At 32.2% G+C, this 20,045-nt stretch overlaps 1 protein-coding gene across 2 annotated transcripts in view; it reads left to right on the forward strand.

The window, feature by feature from the left end:
- The window catches only part of LOC145254862 (cyclin-dependent kinase 10-like), an 89,350-nt gene that overhangs the window by 23,637 nt on the left and 45,668 nt on the right, over window positions 1–20,045 (forward strand). For both annotated transcript variants that reach the window (XM_080113722.1, XM_080113723.1), the window contains exons 7-11: window positions 1,277–1,344; window positions 3,680–3,732; window positions 4,595–4,664; window positions 14,232–14,291; window positions 17,193–17,316. In XM_080113722.1, the coding sequence (XP_079969848.1) occupies window positions 1,277–1,344; window positions 3,680–3,732; window positions 4,595–4,664; window positions 14,232–14,291; window positions 17,193–17,316 (375 nt within the window). The remainder of the gene's footprint in view (window positions 1–1,276; window positions 1,345–3,679; window positions 3,733–4,594; window positions 4,665–14,231; window positions 14,292–17,192; window positions 17,317–20,045) is intronic.

The raw sequence follows: 20,045 nt of genomic DNA on the forward strand, positions 1-20,045 counted from the left end.
ATTTGCATAAGTTAAAATATTATGTTTAAGCGTATTGTATGACCGGACAACGCCAGGCTGCCAACTGGGTATAACTATTCTTATAATTTATTAATTTATTTATTGCAGACTATTATCCTCATCTTTTTTAATTGTTATTCCACGATGTTTCGACCAACTATTCCTCTGGCCTTCATCAGGTGGTAACTGCGGCGAGATGGGAACTCCGAATCTCCTAACTGCATTCTCAGTAATTACTGCCTTTCATAGTTGTTGTCGTCTCACCACATTTTGGCCAAGTAAGCCTCTGGCTGGCTTTGGGTATGATTGAAACTGCTATCGTCAGGCACTGTAAGGCACTAATTGCTGAGGATGCAATTAGGAGATTTATACCGTCGTGGTTACCACCTGATAAAGGTCAGAGAAATAGTTGGCTGAAACGTCGTGAAACAACAACTAAGAAAGATGAAGATAATAGTCTGCAATAAATAAATTAATAAATAATACTCATCTCAATAATGAACTCCAATTAAATAATATATATACTTATAATTATTCTTATAATCACTGAACCTCTCCCAGTAACCATAGTGAAAAGCGCTGATGAGGAGACAATTTGGAATGTGCACGTACAAAAATAAGAACATAATGATAATTCCAAGTAGTTTCTGGAATGATCATTATTGGCCGAATTTTAGGAACACCACCAATAAATAATATTGTAAAGCAATTTTGTGCACTTTCTATTCATTCTACATCTATTGTGCTTGTCCATAATTTCCTAAAAATCTGTGTGATGTATGGACCCATGATAGAAAGTATCATACACTAAAAATCTTGTAAATTGATCAATTACTTTATTTTTAAATAAGAAAATCAAATTTTATGGTTAAAGTATGAGCGATCACCTTGTGGCACCATCTTGAAAAATAGTCTGAAGGAAGAAGGGAGATAACTCCAAATAATTCAAGAATTTAGAAAGCCATTGTTAACGGTGAGTGGAAGGCATTTGGCAAACTTAAATTCGATTAAAAACGTAATCAATTTATGTGATTTTTGGTGTATGATATTTTCTTTCCATCTCAGATATGTACATCATACAGATTTTTCTTTATTTTTCTTTTTTCTATAAAGGGAAATTCAGGTTAACTGCCATCTATATCTATTTATCTATATCTATATGTAAACTGCTACTTAGCATATATTTTGATAAAACTTAAATTGACTTAATTGCCATAGTTTCATTTTTTCTATAAACCATTGATACTGTAGATATTTTACAAATCTTTGTTTTCAGGTAAAATGTATCATGATACAAGTATTCAAGGGGCTGCAGTATTTACATGAAAATTTCATAATCCACAGGTAAATATTCATCTTATTATAATGAGGATTTGGTGTGTGTGTGTGTGTGTGTAATCAAAAGTGTCACTGTTTACAATTAAAAAAATTTTTAATCTGAACTATTGAAAACTAGCTGGCTTCCCTTCTCTTTATTGCTACACAATTTAAATCCTATTTTTTGCTTGAAATCATTGAAACAGAATTAAAAAAGAGAAGACAAAACTAATTGATAAGAAAAAAAGATAGAAACTGATTGGTAACGAAAAGAAAACAAAACTAATTAATAAAATAAAAAAAGACAAAACTAATCCATAAAAAAAGAAGACAAAACTAATCCATAAGAAAAAGATGAAAACTTATCGATAATGAAAAGAAGACAAAACTAATCGATAAGAAAAAAAGACAAAACTAATCGATAAGAAAAAAGACAAAACTAATCGATAAGAAAAAAGACAAAACTAATCGATAAGAAAAAAGACAAAACTAATCGATAAGAAAAAAGACAAAACTAATCGATAAGAAAAAAAAGACAAAACTAATCGATAAGAAAAAAAAGACAAAACTAATCGATAAGAAAAAGAAAAAGACAAAACTAATCGATAAGAAAAAAAAAGACAAAACTAATCGATAAGAAAAAAAAGACAAAACTAATCGATAAGGAAAAAAGACAAAACTAATCGATAAGGAAAAAAAGACAAAACTAATCGATAAGGAAAAAAAGACAAAACTAATCGATAAGGAAAAAAAGACAAAACTAATCGATAAGGAAAAAAAGACAAAACTAATCGATAGGGAAAAAAAGACAAAACTAATCGATAGGGAAAAAAAGACAAAACTAATCGATAAGGAAAAAAAGACAAAACTAATCGATAAGGAAAAAAAGACAAAACTAATCGATAAGGAAAAAAAGACAAAACTAATCGATAAGGAAAAAAAGACAAAACTAATCGATAAGAAAAAAAAGACAAAACTAATCGATAAGAAAAAAAAAGACAAAACTAATCGATAAGAAAAAAAAAGACAAAACTAATCGATAAGAAAAGAAAAAGACAAAACTAATCGATAAGAAAAGAAAAAGACAAAACTAATCGATAAGAAAAGAAAAAGACAAAACTAATCGATAAGAAAAGAAAAAGACAAAACTAATCGATAAGAAAAGAAAAAGACAAAACTAATCGATAAGGAAAAAAGACAAAACTAATCGATAAGAAAAAAGACAAAACTAATCGATAAGAAAAAAAAGACAAAACTAATCGATAAGAAAAAACACGAAACTAATCGATAAGGAAAAGAAGACAAAACTTCTTCAATAAGAAAAAGAAGACAAAAACTAATCGATAAGAAAAACTTTCTCTGTATTGGTCTTTTTCAATTTGTCTTTTGTTATCGATTAGTTTTATCTTCATTTTTCTTTCAGTGAACTTCAAACATATTTTTAGCCATTTTGATGCTGAATTTAAACGTTTTCCAACTTTTAACTTTGAACATATTTTCTAGCAAAAGAAGAGCATGTTATTTTTTTGTTGATATTTAAAGTGAAAGAAATTCTTTTTTATTATTATCAGTTATTATCAAGATTAAAGTTCCCCTTCTTTTCTAAAAGAAAATTATATTTGCATACATTATTATTCATATGGGGAAGCATACCAGACACACATTCACTTTCCTCACTCATATCATTTTATTTTAACAACTTAATGTTTTCAGAACTGGGTTTTTTTCCACATTATGTCTAATTCTGCCTTCGTAGGAAGACAGGTAAGGTTCAGAGAGTTGGATACATGCCAATAAAAGAAGTCCGAAGGCGGACTGACAATTTATCATCAACCTTTATCCTCCAGTGGCTTTTTGCTTTGATAAATATTGACTAATTAGTAAAACAAAAAAAAAAAAATTTATCTGATCCATTTATAGTGGCAATACAAGCAAGGGCACATAACTCTGTAATTACTTTTATCGCCAAAGGGACTTAACTCTGCAGTGAATTAACAATTATAACCAATATTATGTTTCTAGATTTTTGAGATGAAGATTGATAATCTGGATTATTCAGTATATTGAAGTTTCAATCCTCAGTGCAGACGACTTAGTCATGATAGAATGAGAACATGTACCTCTGTGGATTAAATAAAGTGTAAAGTTTTCCATTTTAAATTCTCTACAGATTCCTGAATTTGACAAATTATATGAAGAAGTTTGAATGTGACATCGACTGGCATGTGTGAAAAACACTCAAGATGGGCACAGTAATCCAAATATTTTGAGATAACCAAGATGAGAACATTTGATTGCAAATAAGTTTGCTTTTTATTCTGTGATATATTTCATTCATACTTTTTTTTTTACTTTCTTTCAGAGATCTTAAAGTATCAAATTTATTAATGACTGACAAAGGTTGTGTAAAACTTGGTGAGTTTCTTCTTTGGTACTTGCTTTAAAACAGAAGTCTCTTCATATATAATTATGAACATTTGAGTAAAACCTTTTAGTTGGGATTAATATCCATATCTTTTTCTGTATAAAGTCAGGTATTTGTACTTCAGTCAAATTTCTCAGAAATCAACGGACCCCATTCCTGGGACTAACACTTGATCTCTATATCAGATGCAGAGATAGTTGAATATTCCATTACAGTTTTCTTTTATCTCTCAAATGTTGAGTTATGAAAGAAGTTAGGAATATTAATTTTCCTCTCACTTACTGACCAGTTAACTACGTTATAATATGTCTTTCTGTTGGTCTCTTGGTTTTACTGGATTCCAGGACAAGAATTTATCTAGTCTGGTGGCGTATGTAGCTTAGTTACTATAGGAAACGTAATAGATGTACTGAGACTAAAGCTGCTACCAACGTAATAGATCTACTAAGACTAAAGCTGCTTTCAGGACTGCCAGCAACCACTGTAAAAGAGTAATAAAAAATGCAAGAGAGCTCTATGCTCATTCCGTTAAATCCAAAGTAGCTGAGCACCGGCTTGGTTTCCACCAGTTTTGGCAAATAGCAAACAGGATCCTGAACAGAAGCATGCGTTTAACCCATTCGTGAAACAAGTGTTCTGCTAGATCGTTAGCCCTTCCTTTACTCTTGTAGCAGTTCACAATTGTATTAAAATCCCAGTCTTTTGGAACACCACTTTCTTTTATGAACTGATTTATTAACTTTGTCATCATTTTGATCTTTTTTCATCCTCAATGTCTGTTTATTATTTATTTTTTATCTTTGTTTCCTTATCAATTAAATACATTTAATTTTTTTATTTTTTAATTTTTAGCTGACTTTGGTCTCACCCGAAAGTACTCTATGCCAATGAAACCCATGACACCAAAAGTTGTGACATTATGGTAATAATGTTATCTTTTATATTATGCAAAACAATTAATTGATAAAATCTCATTTATAAAACTCCTGGTGCTACCAGATCAGGCTGTCTTTTGGCTTCCTGAGACGAAATGCACTTACATTGATGTTTTTTGTTTTCTGATCTTTTTTGTAAAACTTAATTTTGTTCCGCAAAAACAACAGCCCCTCTCCCTCCCCTTTTTATTCCCCCCCCCCCAGATCCCTGTCGGTGGAGTATCAGAATACACCGACTGCTCCCCTGCAGAGAGTAAAAGTCCCTCAATGGGGCCACCTGTTGGCCGTAGGTGGCGACCCGTAATGCCTTAGGCCTTAGAACGGGATCCTGGTGGCTGAGCAACTCACGATCTCAAAACCAAATGGCCGTGAGTTAGCAACACTCCACTTTGGCCCTTACTTCGGCTAGACGGGCGGTCGGGCAGGCTTGACCCGACTAACTGGCTAGTCATGACAGTCCCTAATAATAGTAAACCCCCATAAAGAGAAACACAAACACATTACACTCATATAAAAAATAAAAAAACACGCACATACTATCATTAGAAGGTGATGGCAAGGGCCAATCAGATGGTGAAAACTGATGCTATTGACAACTAACCCTTTCTACACCTTGCTGGGTCCAAGGAAATGAAAAAAATCGTCATAAGCAGCTATACTCACTGTTTGAGTATATCATCATTATATCCCTGAAATGCTTGGGCGAATGGGTTTCCCTCAACCATCTCCCAATTTAGGGCTCTGAGGAGGGTGGGGAGCAAGGATAATGAAAAAAACAAAAAATATTCTATGGCTTCCAAAAAAATTAAAAAGCCCCATCCAGAAAGTGATGAAGATGAAAACACAAATTTTCCGGAGTATATCATCTTGGAATCGCAAGATAACACACAAATAACTACAATGTCCCCATTCAAAATCAAAGAAATTATCAAAAATCTGAACACAAAACAAATTAAAAAATTAAAAAATGGAACTTTACTCGTACAAGTATTTACTAAAAGTAGTGCCGAAGAAATTTTAACATGGACAAAGTTCCATGATATAAACATCAAAGCCTACCCTCACAAAACCCTCAACACCTCAAAGGGAGTCATCAGATGTCCAGAACTAAACACCTGCTCTCTAGATGAAATAAAAACAAACCTAAAAAATCAAAAAGTTATAGATACTAAAAGAATTACAATAAAAAGAAACGAACAAACAATAAACACCAACACATACATATTAACTTTCAATACTCCCACTCCACCAACTGAACTCAAGATTGGATATATTAACATTAAAGTAGAAACATATATCCCCAGACCACTTCGCTGCCTAAACTGCCAAAAATTTGGCCACTTCAAAGAATACTGCACCAGGAAAACAGTATGCCCAAAGTGTAGCAGTAATGAAACAGAATGCCAAGGAAATATAAAATGCCCAAACTGTGGTGAGAACCATCCAGCATACTCATCGCTCTGCCAAAACTGGATCAAAGAAAAAAAAATAAATGAACTAAAATATACCAAAAACATAAGTTTTACCGAAGCTAGGAAAATTATTGAAACGGCCACCACAACAGAACCAACTAGATCATACACAGGTGCAACCAAAGATCAATTAAAAACAATAGAAAACACTGAACTAAAGGAAATCTCTACCTTCATAAAATCACTTCATGAACTAGTTGAGACATTGAGGGCCACCTTACGGCAACTGCCATCAGCTCCAGCTGTACTTGGAAATAACTACCAAACAGTTGAAAGTAAAATCCCACCTGATCCCAAAAATCAAACACAATCCTCTAACAAAAAACCCACACAAACTGAAAACATCCCAAAATCAAAAGAACACTCGCCTAGTACTCTCCGCAAAGGAACCAGAAAAGAAGAAAACCAAACAGTAGACACTTAAAATAGATTCCAAATTCTAGAAAAAATGGAAACTGAAAACACCCTGGAAAAAAAAAAGAAACCAAACACAAGTAATCAAGAGGGGAAAAAATGAACAAGAACCCAAAACAGCAACATCCCAAGCAAGATCCAGATCGACGTCCAGATCCAAACAAAAAAAAGAAAAAACCCAACCAAACACTTCACCAAAGATACAAACTCCGACAAAAAATAAACAACTGGAGGAGATGGAGGTAGAAGACAAAATACGCCCAGACAAATAAAATGGCAGAACACAGTGAAAAAACTCAAACTATCATTCAATGGAACTGCCGAGGCATTAAACCTAATTTTAACGAACTCCTTATACTTATTTCACTACACAACCCAGCAGTCATCTGTCTACAAGAGACATTTCTACAACACAACAACCACCTAAAAACAAAAAACTATGAACAGTATCATTATATCCATAATACAGGCTTACGATCCAATGGAGGCACATCAATCCTAGTAAGAAATGATATCCTAAAGAGCAAGCTTACTGTCCAAACCAATCTTCAGGCAGTCACAGCCCAGGTCACACTCGAAAAAACTCTCACAATCTGTTCTCTATACTTACCTCCTACTGAACCAATAAATAATACTGAATTAGAAAACCTAATCAAACAATTACCTTCACCTTTCATCCTTCTAGGAGACTTCAACAGCCATAGCACACTATGGGGATGCAAAACAACCAACTCCAAAGAAAACAAAATCGAACAATTTATAAACTATAACAACATATGCCTTCTCAACAAAAAAGAACCCACCTACTTAAATCCAACAAATGGTACAACCAGTGCCATTGATCTAACCATGTGTGACCCATCAAGCTTTCTGGATTATACATGGAAAACTTATGATGATCCCTGTGGAAGCGATCATTTTCCCATCATAATAGACTACAATAGTACTATCCAAAACAACATACCAAGATGGAATACGAACAAAGCAAACTGGATAAAATTCAAACAATTATGCTCGCAACAATTAATAGAACAAAACGTTCAATCAATGGATGACTTCTCCCGAACTCTAATTCTAATAGCTAAAGAATGCATCCCCAAAAATTGCCCTTCAAATAAAAAGAACAAACCCTGGTTCAACCAAGAATGCAAAAAAGCCATAAGAAAAAGAAAGGCAGCCTTAAGGAAATTCAAAAAGCAACCCATAACCAGTAACCTCATAGAATATAAATGACTCAGAGCAAAAGCATGTAAAACAATAAAGGAATCAAAACAAAATTGTTGGCAACAATTCGTCAATCAAATCAACACTTCTACCAAACCTAAAACTATCTGGAAAATGATTTGAAAAATCTCCGGGAAAGATAACCCCAACCTAAACAATCACCTCCTCACTAAAAACAACAAAATAACTGAACGCAAAGATATAGCTGATACACTGGCCAAAACTTTCGCTAACAATTCATCATCGAAACAATACAAAAAACAATTTCAAACACTAAAGGAAAATCAGGAAAAATATAAAATAAACTTCGATTCCAATAACCAAGAACCCTACAACGAGACCTTCTCACTAGACGAACTTAAAGATGCCATAGAAACATCCCACAACAGCCGTGGGACCGGATGAGATCCACTACAGTTTCCTAAAAAATATACCTCCCGAATCACTTCAAACTCTCCTGCAAATGTTCAACAAAATATGGATAAAGAAAGAATTCCTCAAAATATGGAAACAAGCCACAATAATTCCCATAGCAAAACCGGGAAAAGATTCATCAAATCCAGAAAATTACCAACCTATTGCTCTAACAAGTTGCTTATGGAAAGAATGATCAACTTCCGTTTAATGTGGTACCTAGAAACAAACAATATCATTTAAAAAAATCAATGTGGCTACCAAAAAAATCGTGGATGCATTGATCATATCATCAATCTAGAAACATATATCAGGGAAGCCTTCATTAAGAAACATGTAGCCACCATATTTTTTGACCTAGAGAAGGCGTATGATACTACCTGGAAATACGGTATCATAAAAGATCTCCACAACATTGGACTAAGACGTAAACTACCTGAATTTATAAAAAACTTCTTAACAGACAGATCTTTCCAAGTTCGCATAGACTCGACTTTATCAGACCAACAAAAACAAGAAGGAGTGCCCCAAGGCAGCATATTGTCAACAGCTCTCTTTAACATTAAAATCAATAACATTATAAAAGAACTCTCTCCTGGTACACATAGCTCTTTAAATGTAGATGATTGCTCAATCAGCTACAGATCTAAACACATTCATACTATTGAAAGGAAATTATAACACAGCATAAATAAAATTAATATATGGGCAACTAAAAATGGTTTCAAATTCTCCAAAACTAAAACAAAATGCATCCATTTTTGTAACCATCACAAACTCCACCCTGACCCAACCTTACAGATTGAAGGTGAAAAAATTCCATTTGTAAACGAACACAAGCACCTAGGAATCATTTTTGACAAAAAACTAAATTTCATTCCACACATCAATCATATCAAAACCAAATGTAATAAAGCATTACAACTCCTACGAGTCATTGCCCATACAGATTGGGGAGCTGACAAGAATACACTACTCAAACTATATAGAGCATTAATTAGATCAAAAATAGATTATGGTAGCTTCATATATCAATCCACCAGAAAGTCATACCTAAAAACCCTCAATACAATATGCCATTCAGGACTAAGATTAGCACTAGGAGCATTTGCAACCTCCCCTGTAGAAAGCCTATATGCAGAAGCACATGAAACCCCTCCAATGCTCAGAACCAAAACCTCGGTCTAAAGTATTACACAAAACTGACAGCCAACCCCACAAATCCAGCACACAGTAGCACCTTAAATCCAAACCGCAAACATCTTTTCGACCAAAAAGAAAACGACTTTGGACTTGGGATAAAATCGATCTCCCAAGAAGCAAATCTCCCCATAACCAAAATTCACAAAACTGTTTTACCCAAAACACCTCCCTGGAAAATCGTATCCCCTAACATCGACCTAAGTTTAAGTAGACATGAAAAGAAACACTCATCCAATAACCTATCATGATGATCTCAATAAAATCAAAGAAAGTATCCAGACCACACACACATCTATACAGATGGATCTAAACAAAACAACGCAACAGCCAGTGCAGCAATACTCAATAAATCAATCAAAAAACAATCAAACCTCCCAAAAGAAACCTCAATATTCAGTGCTGAAATACATGCTCTAATCTTAGCTCTCAATCTAGCCTCCAATAACAGAAAAAACAAGTTTATAATCCTTTCAGACTTCCAATCTACTCTTAAAGCTATTAAAAATAAAAAGATGGACAACCCCCTAATCGCAAAACTACTCCAAAAATTAACTGAATTAAACTGTAAAAAAGAAATCATTTTCTGCTGGATACCCAGCCATTCCGGTATTAAAGGTAACGAATTAGCAGACTCAGCAGCAAAAAATGCCTTAAACCTCCCAATCGATGCAAATTTTAAAATTCCATACATAGATCTAAAAAGACGTATCAACGCATGCACAACAGAGAAATGGCAAACTTACTGGAACGAATACCCTAACAATAAACTGCACGAAATCATGCCAAAAATCAAAAAACAAGAACAAAACACGAAATTAAACAGAAAAGAAGTTAAACTAACAAGAATAAAAATAGGCCATACCCACTTAACCCACTCATATCTCCTAAAAAAAGAAAACCAACCAATCTGTATACCTTGTCAAACACCACTCACAATCAAGCACATATTAATTGAATGTACTGATTTTGTAACAGTAAGACATCGATTCTACAAAGAAAACAATATTAAAGAGTTATTTGATAAAAACAATCCCCACACCATACTCTTATATCTTAAAAAAATTGGCCTATATAAAAAATTTTAAAAAGAACCCTTTTACACAACGGTCCTGGATATGACCTTAAACTATATCTGATGGTGAGGCCCCAGCTTGCAGGCCTTAGGGAGTGTGGAGCCACCCTTTAATTGCCATTGCTCCCAGGTCCACTCTGACCCGGAGTGGTAGTACCTGTTAGGGTTCCAACTATGGGTTAAATAGAATACGACTTAAAAAACAAATACACTATATTAAAAAATCGTTCTTCAAAATCACCAGATTCGGCATTAAATAACCTGAAAAGGGTTGATATGCCGTAAAACAAAACAACCAACCAACTTATAAAACTCACTATGTCAGTCTGTCTGTCTCCATTTTTCCAATTGTATCTCCAAGATGGAAATTTCAGAGTGGCATGAGGTGGCTCATATGATAGCATTTTTTTGTGGACTGTTTTTTTATGAATCTTGGCAAGTGTAAGTCAACTTAAACTGCTGTTCTATGCATGCGCAAGTATACATTTGTACATTAATGTTTATTTATAGCTATTTCTTTTCCGACTGACAGTGGCTCATGCGGTAATGTCTCAGGGGGGAATGCTACAAATTTTTTTTTCGGTTTTAGTTTCAATTCTAGCTGATGGCACCTAAGTCATAATTTTTTTTTCATGTTTGGAATCACAACTTTGTGTTTGATACAATATCATATGAAATAATCTATAGAGAATTGACTTTATAATAATATATATGAAATCTAGATAAATTAAAATATATTAAAGCGTATTTTATAATTGGGAAATGCTACCCCCCTCGTTCCTATCGCTAGTTTTGAATAAATAGACAAAATATACCCTTGAAACTACATTTAAAATGCAAATATTTAAAAAAAAAAAAAATCATTAAATTTTTTTTTAAGCTTGACATTTTTCATTATTAATTTTGATATTAAAATATCCATCATCAGAAAAAGTGTTTCTTTTTTTTTCATAATTTTCATAATGCCTTTGACTCTCCAAGGATATTTCTTATTATAAAAAAAACAAAACACATTCACTGATGATGGATATTTTACTATCCGAAATCTAATATTTAAAAGGCTATCAGTCTATCTCCATATTTTCAAACTCTATCTCCTTCCAAAATTAAAAATCCCAGAGTGGCAATAGGGGCCTCAAATGATTGGATTTTTTATGGACTGTTCTTTTATGGGTCTTTAGCTGGCTAAAATAGTTTTTAAGGGGTCAGAATTACAAAAAAAGTTCTACATTTTGTACATTCTCATTAGTTTTAATTTTAATTTCTAATCAGTTCATATACATGTCACATTGGTACAATGGTAACGTCACCAGCTGTGGATACTACAGTTTCGGTTTCGATTCTAACTGATGGCACCCAAATACATTTTTTTTTACTTTTGAAATCACGACTCTGTAATTATATATACAAAATCTGGACAAATAAAAATATATTCAAGCGTATAACCCTCTCCCCCGTTAATAATAAAAAAACAAGTTAAAAAAAAATTAATAATTTTTAATAAAAATATTTGTATTTTAAACATGGTTTCAAAGGCATTTTGTCTATTTATTCAAGATTTTAACTTCTAAGAGCTTTTTGACAAATCTAATTATAATTTATTGATAAATTTTTGGAATGAAAAGTTTTTTGTTTTTTTTTTTGTTAAAAATGTCACTGATTTTTGTCCAGAATCTCCCTTATATTAAAAAAAAACAAAAAAAAAAAACAAATGAACATCTGCACTTGACAGAATGAAAATGTCCTCCTTCAAAAATCACGTAAATTGATCAACAAGTGTGATTTTTAACTAAAAAAATCAAATTTTATGAGTGAGTGATGAAGGACTGTCTGAAGTCGCCATCTTGAAGAAATAAAGCGAGTTAATTTACCAATAATTCAAACCTGCAAGCTCTTATAATGCCTATGATTTGTTATTAATTGCTTAAAATCGTTTTAAAATAGTTCTCTTTATAAAAATAAAACTACTTGATCAATTTACATAATTTTTGGAATGTGATATTTTTGTTCCGCCATGGGTATGTACATCATAAAGATTTTTCTGTATTTTTCTTTTTTAATATTGTGGTAATTCAGGACAATCAGCAGATTACTTTATAATAACTTATAATTCTAGATAGGTATGACCAAAACGGAAAAATGTTAAAGTTTTGGGAAAACATAATGTTGGTGGGGATTATTGCAACTATAAAACTGACACTATAAAACTGCAACTATAAAACTGGCAATAATGTAAATAAAACTTGTAAGTTGTGCTCCTGCACCAATGTCGCAGCTCAAACTCTTTTTTTCTTTGGTGATACACCTTTTATTGATGAGAGAAGCAAAAACAAACATGTAAAATAGTGTTAGACTTTAAGGACCTTCAATGGCGATTAAGTTAGCTAGTATGAATTTTGACAGGGGTCACATTTAGTGCATGTTATGATAACCCTTATCTGCAAACAGTTGTTCCCAGAAATGGGTGATGTAAAGTTGAGGCAGAGAGTAGAGGTTAAACACTGTAGACCAAACAGATGATTAAGAATGATGTCAGTAAGGTTTCAGTTCAGCAAATGAGATATCAATAATGTTGGAAACCTATAATCTAATGTTACTCGGATGTCTGTCCATGCACGTCTCTCATTTCATTTAGTTAAAAAATTCAGTTTAAGAAGTAAAATAACTAAGATAATATTGTAAAGTTGTTTGAGAACCAACACGTTGTAGCCTCTGTCGCAAAGTGGTCAAAGAATAGGAAAGAACTTCAATTTGCTTTTTCTTTGTATAGCATTTATTTCCTCATTCTCTCGTTACCGCTGTGACGTCCTCATGTGATCATCTTTTTGAGCATCATTCACATTTCTAATGTGATCTTGAACATCATTTCCGTTTCTAATGTGATCTCTTTTTTAAAGTCTTTATTTTTACTGGTGACATCATTTCACATGCATTTGACGATGTGCATCTGCATTATGTTACAACATTAGTCTCTCTCTCCTGTGTAAATTATCTCCAAATAAAACCGTTTATGAAAACTCTCAGTGAATGTCTCTTTGTGTCTTTTTTCTCCATGAAAAGAAACAACTATAAAAGAAATGAGAATAAGAAAGAAGGTATATCCCTACCCCCACATGTATGTATAAAGAATTTTTTGATTTTGTTATTGAAAATATTATAATAGCAATGAAATCTGCCTTTCTATAACTTGAAATGTCAGGAGTGGTCACTCTTCCTTTATGAATCATTCTATATATATATATATATATATATATATATATATATATGTATATATATGTTTTAAAACATTCATAAGCTACATCCAACACCCAAATGAATGCTTTGACGATGATAATTACGAATCTTAAAAGGCGAACCATTATAAGGCACATTTGCCTTACTTAAAATCATTATAAGATACATCTGCCTTACTTAAAAAATGCTAGGTTTATATTTGGTGTCTTTAAAAAAACCCACCCAATATTTTTGCTGATGAGGAGACTTTGTTTCAAAAGACTATATGTTAAAATTATTGTCCATGACTTAATGTCTATCTTAATAAAAACATTGTTTCCGAAACGATCGTACAATTTATTGGCTTTGTTGTGTTCCTTATGAAACCAATTTTTAATTATAAATTATTAATCATCTTACTGAATATATATATATATATATATATATATATATATATATATATATATATATATATATATATGCACACTAAACAATGCTTCAAACAAACTACATTAACCTTTTATTTGTTTAATTTTCTCCAGGTACCGTGCTCCAGAACTATTGTTTGGATCAAAAACTCAGACAACAGCGATTGACATGTGGTAAGATGAAGTTTTTGACTGAAAAATAAAAAACAAACAAAAAAAAACATTTTGTTTCAAGTTCTTATGATTTGCATCAAGCATTACTTTTTAAAAATCTTGTTTTTGCATTTTGATTTATTACAAGTTGTTACCCTCTGATGTTACTTAGTTTTTTTTTTATTTTCATTTTTGTTTCATACTTTTCTTTTTGTACACTGTTTTTGTAATTTGGTAAAATTATCTATTTATTTTTAAATAAGATTTTGAAAGTTAGATTTATTTAATATTGCATTGTTTGCTCATTAAATCATTAATTGAATCAATTTTATTTTGTTTCTGAGTTTTTGAGATGAGTGTTGATGATTTGCATTTTTTGGATGATTCAGACGTTTGTTCTCATCTTGAATGTTATCCACACAATATTTTGATTAATGTAATCTTCTCCAGGTGTATCTTGTTGAACTCAGGAATCTTTCTATTGAACTTTGGAATCTTTATAGAATTTCGAATGGCATCCTTTATTTATTTCACAGGGATAGCATGCTCTTGTTCTGTCAGCCATGACTGAGTAGAATTGGCATAATGGATAAAAGTACTAGGTAAAATTCAGTTGTAAATGATATTCTTGTGGATGTTAAATGTTCAATCCTGTGTGCGGGTGATACAAAGATTTCTACCCGAATAACACTCAAGACGAAAACAGAAACATCTAAGCCACCAACAAAGCAAATTAATAGTGAGCTTCACTTAATAGCTTAAATATGTGTTGGGTGAAAATATATTTACAAAGTGCTCAATCCAAAGAGCAGGGCTTTAATTATCATTCACATACAGTAGTGTTTTGTTGTATCACAACTCATCAGTGCAACTAGACATACACCTTTCCCCAGCTGTAGATCAAACCTACAACAGTCGCATTGACAGTCGGCAGCTCTCACCATCGTACTAGGAATCAGTGCCGTAAATATTTCTCCTTGAGTGTGTATTAAATCCACACAAGCCCATCACAACAGGGCTCTAACCATCAGCTTATTAACAAACAAATTAATAATGAGCTTCGCTTAATTGCTTAAATACGCGTCGGGTGAAAATATATTTACAAAGTACTCAACCCAAAGAGGGAGGCTTTAATATATAGATATATATATATTAGTGATGGGACGATTCCAATATTTTTCCTGATTCCAATACAATTACTGATTCCGTACTAAATTCCCAATTCTGATGTGATTACCGATTTCAATTCTTTATAAATCTCTAAATATTTAACTATAGATTTGTTATTTTTCCCCGATTACCGTAAAAACGCATACTAGATGTGGGGATATTTTCCTAAACGAAAAAATATACTTGTGGGTAATCTCTAGGGCTATGACAAGAGAATATTCTTTTTATTATTTTGACTCTCGAGTATATATCAATTAATATCATATGTTTTTAGATAGTGATGTGGTTCTTGATTGATTAACTGTGTTGGATGTATACTCGAAAATCAAAATAATGAAAAGAATATTCTTTTGCCATAGCCCTAGTGATCATCTATCGATTTTAGTTTTACTGGTAGTTAAAAATCAATGTATATTTATTATTTTACTTTAAACACATTCAAATAAAATGACAATTAAAAGAATCAATTTTGGCATCGGAAATATGCACACATTTTTTCAATTCCGATACCCCTCAAATGGTCCGATTTTTCCGATTAATTGTCGCAACACTAATATATATATATATATATATATATATATAGTGATGGGACGATTCACATATTTTTCCTGATTCCAATACAATTACCGATTCTGATTCTTTATAAATCTCTAAATATATTACTATAAAGTTGTTATTTTGTCAGGATTACAGTAAAAACACCACATGTTAAATGTGCATATATTTTCTCGAAACGTAAAAAGCACACTTGTCGGATGATTTATAACTTTTAGATTTACTGGTAGGTTAAAATTAATAAATATTTGTTATTTTATTATTACTACCAGCAGTGGAAAATTTTGTTTCGAACAAAATCAAATAAAATAAACAATAAATAAAGGAATCGTTTTTGGTATCGGAAAATTGGTACACATTTTTCCAATTCCAATACCACCAAAAGTTCCGATTTTTCCGATTCCCATTCCGATTAATCGTCCCAACACTAATATATATATATACAGGTTGACCCCCCCCAAAAAAACAGGACATTCAATTGTTTTTTTGAGCATTTTACAGTCAACGGAGAAAAAAAGGCCAAAGACCCTAGTGTTTTGATGTGATGTTTTGAATATAATAAACTAGTTATGACCAAAGTTTCATTTCATTCAGACAAAACACTAAAAAACAGGGCCTAATTAGAGTTGGGGCCCGTTTTTTTGAGTCACCCTGTGTGTGTGTGTATGTATATATATATATATATATATAATTCTACAATTTGCCTCGAGTAAATTGCTTGAAAAGTTATCAGTACAATATCTCAGTAATGTGATTTTAAAACCTCTAGGAATCCTTTATAATAATCATGTCATAAAAAATGCCTTATTTTTTTAAATTTTTTAATTTTTACTGTGCCTACTTCATAGTCGTACACACATAGAATTTTGAAACAGTTACTTTCCCCTTCCTCAAGATATACAAATCTACATATGGAATTGTTAATAAAATTAATCTTTTCCCTTATCCAACCATACTTAGTAAAAATAATTTTCATTTTATGCTTGTCAATCATTAATATCCAAGTCTTAGTTTTATTACTGTTCAATGGTATTGGCGGCGGGGTGGGGTGGGGTGTCACTATTTGTCAGTAAAACTCCAATTATACTTCTCAATTGCATCATGAAATGGCCTGTAATATAGAATGCCGTGGTTTCTGTATTTTTGTTTGACACTGTATAATTCTTTTTAACGCTTTTTTTCTTTTCTTCTTTTCAGGTCAATAGGTTGCATATTTGGAGAACTTTTAGCCCATCGACCATTACTTCCAGGCCGAGGAGAGATCCACCAAATCGAACTGATCATAGAAATGTTTGGCACTCCAAACGATGCTATCTGGCCTGTAAGTTGGTCTCTCTTACATATGCTTGTTATGATAAGAAAATTTTATCTTAAATGTAATACTAATATTTAAAAGCAATTAATACTACTTACGAAATCATGGAAAAAAAAAACATTTGTAAATTTCTTATTTTTGGCTTCTACACTGAGATGTAGATTTCAAATAAGTCTCTGAAAGCTTTTTTTCTTCTTCTTTCCTCTACTACTACTACTACTTTGGAAATCTATTGACAAATATTTGCTTTTCAGAGATCTTTAAAGGAAATCAAGCCAACTATATTTAAAAATACATATAATAACATTGTGACAAATACTTAAGTTTTTGAAGATGTGTCAAAAGGTAAATATATGATAATATATATGTAGATCATGTCTTTTGCCAGACATCTTAATTGTTTAATTCTTGTCAGTTTCCCCAACAAAAATATTATCTATTTTTGAATTATCGTTAAAAACATCTTATCCTTAAATATAGACCAAAATAAATGTTATTCTTTATATTTTTAAATATAGTTGACTGAATTTCCTTAAAAAAACGTCTCTGATAATGAAACATTTAGTTAATAGGCCTCCAGTAGTGCTTCTCAGCTGTGCCGTGAAGTGACTTGTAGTATAGAATGCCATGATTCATCCACAATTCCAGTGAACATTTTGCCTCCAAATTCTACTCTGTTCTGTCTTTTCCAATCACTTACTTTCAAGTTTTCCTTGGTTGGCAAAATTTCCTACTGTTTAAAGCATCGATGCTTGTCCAACAGAAGAATGGACATTTTACATGGCTGTATCAGCATAATCGATCCATCCTTAGGATAACCTCTATCCTATCTATGCTAGGGAAATATAGCACTTTCAACATATCCTCTAACTGATGTGTTGAGTTTGGTCTGATTTCACCTTCTAACCAAGTAAATTTATTTCAGCTGAGATTCTGTCTTATGTTATCAATTACATCTGGATTATAGGTTTATCGGTAAGCTGTATAGGTACAACTCATTGTATGTATATAAATAAAGTATATCTTATAGTATTTAAAAACAATTGATTTATACTTTCGATAACTTGGCTCTTACAGAATGATAACTGATTCCTTGTGAAGAACAGAATATGTGAACAGCAAAATCATGGTTTTATATAATTTCCTTGTTTCATGGTACGACTTTTTAACTGTTTCGTTGTTGGAATTGGTTTCCCCAGGTCTTCCTATAATCAAGTACTGACAGGAAAGACCACAAGAGGATTGCTGACATTCACTGTGAAAAGATTGGATAAGTTATAATCAAGGTTGTTTGCTCTTTTTGACTTCTGGTTGTTGCTCTGCAGACAGAATGATAGTGACGAGCAAGATATGGTCCCTTTTGAATAATTATCTACCTCTCAGGTAACCTGAAAATCTTCCTCTCCTTTTCCCATGTTAAGAATGGTCTTCTTGTCTGCTTGATCAAGTTTAATCATCAAGCCAAATGGACAGCAGAAACCGCAAATCAAAAAAAGCAGACAATCTTGACTCTAACCACTGAATTTGAACATGGCATGTTGAGCTCATCAATCCATGTCAGTATTCATTATTGTTACCTCCCTTGAATTTATTTGTTATACTTGTTGGAGCAGAACATTGTAGGACTCTTTAATGACTGGATAATATCAGATTCCAAAATATTTCAGACCATATATAGTGAAAAATAGTACTTGCATGACTGAAGTTATGAAAAAGTTTAATTTTTTTTTATTATTATTAGGCAGCCTATTAGAATAGGCTGCCTCGTATATGATTGTTGTAACAATATAGACTAAAAGAATGTATGGATGTCCGAATGTTGTTTATATATATATGTTATATGTGTATGTATATATGTATATATATATATATATATATATGCATATATATGTATGTATGTGTGTGTGTTTATGTATATATATATATATGTACACCCGTCTGGAGTGTGGTAGCATACTATTGCATATACGAAGAGGTTACCATGCTACAGAAGTAAAGAAAAATGCTATTATTCGTCTCTGTATGTCTGTAATGTGTGTGTGTGTATATATGCGCGGGTGTAGCAAAATGTAGGCATCTATAAGTATATTAATATATGTATATAGGTACATGTGGGGTTTAGATAACTTTCGTGTTTTATATTTATTCATATTTTGTTTGTTTATTTGTTTTATTTATTTTTATTTAATTTTATTTATTTTTTGTTTTGTTTTATTTAACTTAATGTAATTTTTAACTCTATTTCTGCGTAGTTTCAGAGTTATTGTCTAGTTTCAGTATGTGTGTTGTGAAAAAAAAAAAAAAAAAAAAAGCATACAGCTTGGATTTGCTTTTGGATATACGTATTGATGTGTGTGTGTGTGTGTGTAGCAGTCTGTGTATGTGTGTATTGTATGTGTGTTGCATGTGTGTGTGTGGGTGGATGTAGATTAAAAGGCACCGGTCAGTACTTAGTTGACCATCGCTAAGGTTCTTAACTTACAGACTCCAAGACAAGAAAACTAAATTCTCAAGTACCTTATGCCATAAAAACCAAAAGTTAGGTTGGATGGGGGAAAGGGAAAAGAAAAAGATGTTTATTATCTTCAAAGACCTCACTCATCCTTTTACCGTTTTTTATGACTCCCACCCAGGTTGCATGCTAAATTGATAAACGAAATAGGAAAATGTATTTGGTGGAAATATCACTTTCGACGGTAATTCTTGGCCTGAAGACGTAATCCCCCAACGTGGGT

Source organism: Euprymna scolopes, chromosome 30 (genome assembly GCF_053919585.1).
Source record: "Euprymna scolopes isolate OS-2025 chromosome 30, ASM5391958v1, whole genome shotgun sequence".
Taxonomy (NCBI): domain Eukaryota; kingdom Metazoa; phylum Mollusca; class Cephalopoda; order Sepiida; family Sepiolidae; genus Euprymna; species Euprymna scolopes.